Source organism: Sinocyclocheilus anshuiensis, unplaced genomic scaffold, assembly GCF_001515605.1.
Source record: "Sinocyclocheilus anshuiensis isolate Anshui unplaced genomic scaffold, SAMN03320099.WGS_v1.1 scaffold1119, whole genome shotgun sequence".
Classification (NCBI taxonomy): Eukaryota; Metazoa; Chordata; class Actinopteri; order Cypriniformes; family Cyprinidae; genus Sinocyclocheilus; species Sinocyclocheilus anshuiensis.
In genome coordinates, this window is record NW_015542384.1 from 126,250 (window position 1) to 135,576 (window position 9,327).

The following is a 9,327-nucleotide window of genomic DNA, read 5'->3' on the forward strand; positions in this document are numbered from 1 at the left end:
CCCCTAGAGGACGCAGTGTCTCGTTCCCTACTCAGGGAACCATGGTTACATAAGTAACCTGAGACGATTTTACTACTATTGAGTGATTTTCAATCAATTTAATTTGATTAATTTGACTGTTTGACTAATTCTCCCTCAGGAGAAGTTGTGGATGTCCTCTGAATGTGTTTAACCCTCAGGCTTGGTTACAAGCCTCTCAGTAGCATCAAAATTATCATTATGTGCATTACAGTTTTAGTTTTCGAATTTATAATGTCTCTTTTATTCACAATTACTGAGACTTCTGCATGGCAGTAGTGGTTCTCTGGGATTGAGACATAATTTTGCCAGATTAGAGTTTCTTTTGAGATTCTCTAATTTTTAATTTAATTGTACTCTCTTGTCCAACTTCACTTTCACATACAAAATATTTTTAGTTTATCCAATCATAATTTCTCTTAACTTCTTTGCACATAAATGTTTGCTTTTAGCTCTCTCAATTACAAGAGGACCAGGAAAATTTTCCGGGCCGAGGATCTCAGGATCTCATTACCTCGATATTTTTGTAGATTGGACCGACGACTGTGATTTTCCAGATCATCGACTTTTAATGAGCGAGATTCTATGGCAGTTTTCAATTTTGCGTTCTGCGTTTGCAACTCTGAGACGTTATCTTCTTGAGTGCCTATTCGATCCTCGGCTTCTGTTACCCGTGTTGTGAGAGCTTTAAGATCGCTCTGCACTCCATTGATCGCCTGGAGCAATCCATCAAATCGCACAGCAAAGTCCGATTTCAGTGAATGGATAGCCTCAAGGATTGCAGACTCTTGGCTAACACCTGACGCTGCCTCTTCGCTATTGGCTTATTGGATTTAGCATCTGCCTCGGCCTCTTCATGGTCGATTTGACTTGTTTCTGTGTCGTTTTCATTGGTTTTGGTGGCAACTTGTAACGTTAAGATGCATCTGAATTTAAAATGGAATCAGTCTGTCAACGTTTGTTGAATTAAAGAAGAACATTTATGTCAGTATTTGTTGCGGAGCTCCGATTCGCAACCACTCAGCACCACGCCATAACCGGAAATCCAACGCGGATAACATTAAATAAATATTTTTTCAACAGGTTAGATATTGATTATTTATCACTCAAACTCCTTTCTCTACCTGTCCGTCGGTCTCGCATATCTGCCATGTTTGTAGTTTTTTGTAGTTTGTAGTTCTAATCGAATCCTCATCCACCGCGCAATGTGATGTGGGCAATATTAACCATTTGAGTGTGCACAGATCTGCACTTCTAATTTCTACCAGAAGCAGTAAACCATCCGGGTACCTTTGGAATACTCAGTTCAACATACTACGATTTGGGACATACTAATTCTAATTTCGAATACTATAATATAGGATGGATAGTATGCGAATTGGGATGCAGCAAGAGATTGTTTTACTATAGGGAGATGAGAGGGTCTGTGAGAAAGCATAACGGTCAACTTGGATCACGTGTGCCTTGATAACCAATCACATTACAGCCTTGACGTCATTGAATTTCAGTCAGAATTGGAAGGTCTTGCTTTAAGACAGAAATAGAGAGAAACTTATCTAAGAGATCAGGGCCCGTATTCACAAAACATTTTATCTTACTACTAAGAGGTCTCCTAAATAGCAGTAAAAGTTTTTAGCTAAGAGTTTTCTCTTAAAACCTATTCACAAAGCTGCTGAGACAAACTTTTACTAAGGAATATAGAGAAGTCTTAAGCTAAGAGTAAAGGCCCGTTCACACCAAGCACGATAACTATAAAGATAACGATAAAGATATAGTTCTAAAAATCGTTCTTAATATTAAAGAATAGCATAGTTCACACCACAACTATAACGATAACGATACAGAGGAACGATATTGTTGTGATCACTTTCAAAATGTTTTTTTTTCCAGCTGATGAACGATAAAACACTGACAGCCAATCAGAATCCATCCTGCTGTAACGAGCTCAAGAGTTTAAAGTGGCAGACGCATGTGCGCTTAGAATAAACAGACGATATCTTTCGCTGGTGTGGACGCTAATTTCATTATCTTTATAGTTATCTTTATAGTTATCGTTATTGGTGTGAACGGGGCTTAAGGGTGGGGTTGACCTTGTTGCTATAGATGATGTCAGCATGCTTACTAACTATGCACACAGTGATTGGCTGATAGGGGAGGGGTCTCTGTCAGAGATTTATTCAGAAAAATATTGTAGAGCACGATGTTGCCATATATAAAGGTTTAAAAATAAAAATGTTGCCACATTCAAATAAAGATTTTAAAATGCAGGCTAAGTGTTACTAATTAAACAAGTATATGTTCAGCTAATTGTCAGCCTCTTACATCTGACAACAGATTTGTACTGTGTACTTGCATAGTAACTAGATGTGTACATAGTATGTAACCACAGTGTAAGTACGCATTGGTACATAGTATATACAGCTGTTATGTTTGTGTAACTACACATATGTAACAATCCACTGTAAGGATGGTTTCCCTACGGTGGTTCAGGCTGTAGGATTGCCGAATGACTAAAGAAACGTTATCAGCACGATGGTATAAAACTGTACATTTCTAGTCTACCAGCATTTTTCCTCTGTATGGCCTATTTTGTGACAAGAACTACAAAACCTGCTATCTTTGCCAAAGGGTTGTTTGCTGTGTTCTCCTGAAGTTTGAGGATTTTCATGACTCTCTAATGCTTCCTTTACACCATGCGTTCTGGTCCACGACTCTGCGCTATTACGGTGCTGCATCACCTTAAGAACTGAAATCGGCACACTTTTTTGAGCAGTGGCACATGCTTCCTCTGAACAAATCATTCCAGAATCATCACAGCAAGTCAATTCCTCTAAGAAGTGAACATGCTTTTTAGCCCCATCGCTGTTAAGCGTTTTGGGAGACATGGACTCTTGTGCCTCAAGCTTAGCCTTGAGATCTGCAATGATGTCCTTGTGATTTTTACACTTCTCAGTTAGGATTAACTGCTCAGCTAGTAAGTTATCTAGCTGCAATTGAAGATCTTGAATCTTAGCTTCTGACTTTTGTGCCTCTGTCTTTTTAGAATGCAGTTCTTCACATTTAGCATCTATACTTAAAGTTAGACACATTGTTAACTCACTTAGCCTTATATAACGCATGTAGTTTAAAGCCTCAATTATTTCACCTTGTTTTGATTTCTTTTCATGTTTACCAATTATGTTCCACCATGTAAGCATTCTCTCATCTGAATTGAGATCTTGTATTCTGAATTTGCTCAAGTTAGGTTTAACCTTTTTGCTCCATAAAGCACACAATACATCACTGTCAGATATTTTCCCTTCCATCCCTGATGAGATGAGTCTAAATGTTCTCAAAGTGTACAGTAATGGGACAATTGAAGCTAATTACAACCTTCTAATTGGTCAATGAAATTCATATGAATTTGATGTTGTGTACACTAGTGATCTAGAGTACTGTAACATAAACCCATAAACAATAAATATAATAGAATTAGAACAAAGCTTTAAATATATATATATATATAAATTTCAAAACATAAAGAGGCTTCACTGCAAAGCCCATTTACAACAAAAATATAATCGAACTGTCCACATAAAAATACTAAAAATGATAAATGATGACAACAGTTTGCTAGCCATGTTAACAGTGAATAGCTACATGCTGATATCGATTAGCTAAGTGCTGAAACATGCTTAAAACACCATAGTAACCATCTATAACTAGCAGCTGCCTAGCAACACATCTGTTTATGTAATAATAAATTAGATATGCTCAATCCAGTGACATTATATATTAGCCACGAAAGGGAGTTTTCAACAACAACGGACCTATATGTTAGAGAGCAATTATCCAGCCCAATATATATTTATAACCACTGTTTCTCCCTGTGTGTAGCGTGCTGGTGTAGGTGTTCCCCTTAGTGTGTGTGAGTCCAGTGCTCCTGCACTACTGGATCTGCTAAGGGAGAGAGGGGAAAGGATTCTGGGATTGGAGGCTGATATGACACGATGGGAACAGAAGTACTTAGAAGAGAGTGCAATGAGACAGTTCGCCATGGAGGCCGCAGCTACGGCCGCAGCACAGAGGTCATTGCACGCACATGCACGTTTACACAGGTATCTGTATAAATACATAGTGAAGTCAATTTTTTTGCACTTTTATTTGCACTCATCTCATATTCTTTTCAGCATGTTTCATCTGTTTACCTATAAAGTATATTCTTTTTTTCCCTTTTTTTGTTTTTAATTGAAGTTTTTATTGCTTTTTTTTGGAAGGCTGATGGGTAACAGAAGTACAACATTACAGTAATTATACATGGATACAAATTTCTACAGGCACATTTTAACCATGAAATACAATACTGTGCAAGATAGAACACAAAATAGTTGTCTATTCATTTTGAGACCTTACTGTAATATATGTCCAGAACTCTTCCCAGGAAGATAACCCTTCTTCTCCAACACCATTTATTCAATTAAGCATGGATTCATAAGATGCCATTTCTACCATTGCATTGGCCCACTCTTTCGATTCTGGGGCTTTCACTGTCTTCCAGTGTCTCAAAATAATCCTACTTGCCATTGTAATACATACCATAATAACAGAAAATATATGTTTTGAAACATTAGGCATTTGAGATTTGTCACCTAGTAAACACAATTTAGGGGTTAAAGATATTTCGGAGCCATACCAGCAAATTATGACATCCATAATCTGTTTCCAGTATGGCTTAACAAGACTACATTCCCACATACAATGTAAAAAGGTACCCGTTTCCGACCGGCATTCCCAGCATAAATTGTCTTTCATCAGTTTCATTCTGTAAAGTCTTACCAGAGTATGATAATATCTGCGTAGAATATTATATTGAGTGAACTTCCCCCTTGCTTCTTTTATATATTTATCACACCCCGCCACGATGCTGGACCATTTTTCTGAATCAATTTCTTCGCCATTATCCCTCTGTCCTTAAATTTCCCAAGTCACTGCTTCTGAAAGAGTTTACTGTTTTATATAATTGTGAGGATTTACGAGATTCTTGTGTTTTTTTAAAGTAACTTAAAATAGGGTTGTTATCCACATGGCCAACTTTAGGCAATATACAATTACGTAGAAACTTCCGAAAGTTTTCTTTTCCTACAAAATTATAACATTTAACTAAATCTTCGAATTACCTAAATTCCCCATCCTCAAGTCATCAATTATGCTAATTCCCTGCTGGTGCCAGTACTTCCAATAAATCATCTTTTTACCAATACAAATTGCCGGGTTAAACCATAATGAAGAATATTTCTGTAAATTGTGAGATAATTTGAATATTTTGTGAATTCTAATCCAAGCATCTCTAGAATGAACAATAACAGGGTTTGTAGTATTACATGCAGATTGAGAAAATAATTCAATGGGGGTAAAGGGTGAACATATTTTATATTTGACATTCATCCAATCAATTTGATATTTTTTCCAGATTCCAATATTTAGATATCTTTGCCAAAGCAAATGACAAATTTTATGATCTACAATCAGGAAAACCCATCCCTCCATTCTCTTTAGGGGCAATTAACTTGTTTAGATTAATTCTTGCCCTTTTCCCATCCCACAAGAAATGTGTCATTAAATTGTCAAATTGTTAAAAAAATTAAATTGGTATTTTAATCGGAAGCATCATTAATACATAGTTGAGTTGGGGGGCTATCACCATTTGAATAATACTGATTTTGCCCCAAAGAGTAAGTTTAATTTTCTCCCACTTCTCTAGGTTTGTTTTAAACTTGTAAATTGAATGCTATTATTTCCTCCTTGTTGAGGGACAGTTTTATTCCTAAATATTTAATTCCCTTAGAGACCCATTTGAATTTAAACTGTTCTACCATAATTGGTAAACATGAATTGGAAAGGGGGGTAGCTTCAGATTTATTCCAGTTGACTGTGTATCCTGACAGTTTTGAGAAGAATTGCATAACATCCATTAGATGTGGTAAAGAGGTAAGAGGTAAGAGGATCAGTTATGACTGCTAAAATGTCGTCTGCATATAGCAAGATCTTATGTTCTTTATCTCCTGCTTTCACTCCACTAATCCCATTGTGTGCTCGAATGATAATTGCTAGTATTTCCAAAAAAATAATAAACAAGAGTGGGCTTAATGAACACCCCTGACGTGTCCCTCTTGAAAGATTAAAAAAGGGGGATACAACTCCATTAGTGATCACTGCGGCCTTTGGTTCTTTGTTTGAACCCAAGAAATAAAATTTTGCCCAAAGCCAAAATGTGACAGGGTTGCAAACAAAAATTGCCACTCCACTTTGTCAAAGGCTTTCTCCGCGTCAAGAGAAATAGCTGTTATTGGAGTATTTTTAGATTGGCATGTCCAAATTAAATGAAACCATAATCTTACATGGTCAGAGGAAGCTCTACTGTGTATAAAACCCACTTGGTTGGGGTGAATAATGTTTGGTAACATCTTTTGTAGACGATTAGCTAAAGTTTGTCAACATTTTCAGATAAACATTTAACAAACTAATAGGTCTAAAATACCTTTCTTAGGAATTAAAGAAATAAGAGCCTTATTAAGTGTCGGGGGCGCCCGCCACTTCCTAAACATTTCTTGATACACCTCGTTGAGTATTGGGGCTATCTACAAATTCCTTATAGTACACAGCAGGCAGGCCGTCGGCACCTGGTGATTTTCCTTTTTTCATTGATGAAATTACTTCTTTGATCTCACTCATTGATATGGGTGATTCCATCTCATCCACCTGATCAGGCTGCAATCTAGGAACATCGACATTTGACAGAAAATCTCTAATCTCATTTTGGACAAATTTACTGTGTGTAGTAGAAGTATACAATTTTTCATAATATTGCTGAAACATTTTATTTATGTCTTTGGCCCCCAAAAATCTCCCTGTTTAATTACTGGTATTGTGTTGGAGGTGTTTTTCTCTCTCAGTTGTCTAGCTAATAATTTCCCTGTTTTCTCTCCTGCTTCATACAAGTTTGTTTTCAGTCTATACAGTGCATATTGCACCTTTTTATTATAAATCTCATGCAATTGATATTTTAACTTACAGAGCTCTTGATACTGATTGTCAGAAAAATGATTGATTAGTTGTAATTCCCTATTTTTAATTTGCTTTTCCAACTCTTTAATCCAATTTAAGTTTTCTTTTTTCTTTCTTGCAGCCTGAGCTATGAGCTTTCCTCTTATATACGCCTTAGAGGCTTCTCAGACTGTTGAAATGTCTTCTGTACTCCCTACATTTTTTCAGAAAAGAGTTTTAAATCCTCCTCTAGAGCATTCCGGAAGACAGGGTCTGAGAATAGTGCAGTATTCATTCTCCATCTTCCTCGTTTCTCTTTATCACTGGTTAAATTTAGAAGTAATTCTACTGGCGTATGGTCAGTAATAGATATTGTCTTTATGACACAACTAGCTACTTCGATCCTTGAATACATTTTATGTTTGTGAGAGAAAAAGGTGTAATACCTATTCCTAGGATTGGACTGCCTCCATGTATCTGTAAGGCCCAGATCACAACCCAACATATGTATTGCTTCCCTTCCCTTTGATAATAAATGAGTTTGACGTGAACTTATCAAGGAATGGATCCATTATTACTTCATTAAGTCGCTGAATTAGTCCACACACTGAAAATATCTTTTCCAATCAGACCAAAAAAGGTCTCTCAAAAATGTAGTTTTTATTTTCCATATGCAAGAAGTGAAAAAAGTGACAAAGTGCAAAGTGTATTAAAAACAAACCAAAGAGCAGACGTTTCAGCCCATGCTTTCTTCAGTGCTCATAAGGCAAAAAAAGCAACAACACACTTATATAGGCACAATTGCAAATTGTTGACAGCTGATCTTAATCAATGAGGGATAATTGTCACGCCAACAATTTCCCTTTACAAAAAACATGCAAGATCCATCTCTTCATTTAATCCAGTTGGGGTTAATGATTTCAATTCAAAAATCCAAAAAGCCTCTCTCTGTAACAATTTTCTATCACGGTTACCACCTCTCCTATGCAAGAGAACCCTCTCAATGCCGAACTCAAAATGTCGATAAACCGGAGAAGTGTGATCTTGTCTCCTGATAGCACACGTTTCATTACTGAACATTATTGAACACATGAGCAGTGGTGGAAAGAGTACTGAAAAAATATACTCAAGTAAAAGTACCATTACCTTCCAAAAAATGTAGTGTGAGTAGAGTAAAAGTACTTGTCCAAAAAACTACTCGAGTAAGAGTAAAAGAGTAGCCTATTTAAAAGTACTCATGAGTATTGAGTAGTGAGTACTGAGCTGTGGAATCTACCTGTATGCAATACCTGCAACCTCATACAATTCATACAATTGAAATGTAAATGTTAACTTACCTCAGTCAATGTTACAATCTACAGTAATCTTGCAACAACACTGTTATTGAACTGAATTGTATTAAAGGGGTGGTTCATTGCGATTTCACTTTTTTAATGTTAGTTAGTGTCTAATGTTGCTGTTTGAGCATAAACAATATCTACAAAGTTACGAAGCTGAAAGTTCAATGTAAACGGAGATATCGTCTTTTAAAATTATGGAAGTTTAATGCCTACAAAAACGTCTGGTAGGGACTACAACGAGTTACTTCCCGGGTTTGTGACATCACAAACCCAGTTATTTGAGTTATTCTCGCGATGGCGCCGACGCTGATGGCTGCCCCGTGGCGTGCTCCGCAGTTGTTTTTATGCTTTTTTTAGTTTGTCCTGTCTTTAGTTATATCCCTGCAATCAGTTTCACCAGAGACGAATTGCTGGACATTCGGCAGTACACATCACCCAATATTTCACCGGTTTTCGACTATTCTGATGTTTTGTTGGACATTGTAGTTGGCGGAACAGCGGCGCTGATCAAGCGCTTCAGGATGCGCAGACGGGGGAAGAGAGCCGGCGCACTCGTGAAGCTCAGGCAGCGTGGATTCAGAACGCCGTTGCCTAGCGTCCATCTGGCGAACCTCCACTCTCTACCCAAAAAAATGGACGAACTCCTTCTGCTCTCCCGGATAAACAAGGATTTCTCACACTCTGCTGCTCTGTGTTTCACGGAAACCTGGCTGAATGACGCCATTCCGGACAGCGCGTTAAATCTGCCAGGCTTTCAGCAGTTCAGAGCATACCGCAACGCAGAATCAACGGGGAAATCGCGGGGCGGTGGGACATGCTTTTACATCAATGAGAGGTGGTGTACAGATGTAACTGTGTTAAAGAAGATGTGCTGTTCAGATCTAGAAGTGCTCTTCATTAACTGTAAGCCTTTCTACTCGCCGCGGGAGTTTTGCTCATTCATTCT

General features: G+C 37.5%; 1 protein-coding gene across 1 annotated transcript in view; it reads left to right on the forward strand.

Moving 5' to 3' along the window:
* The window catches only part of LOC107692737 (angiomotin-like protein 1), a 63,712-nt gene that overhangs the window by 41,215 nt on the left and 13,170 nt on the right, over positions 1-9,327 (forward strand). The window contains exon 8 of the mRNA XM_016491909.1: positions 3,895-4,115. Within this exon, the coding sequence (XP_016347395.1) occupies positions 3,895-4,115 (221 nt within the window). The remainder of the gene's footprint in view (positions 1-3,894; positions 4,116-9,327) is intronic.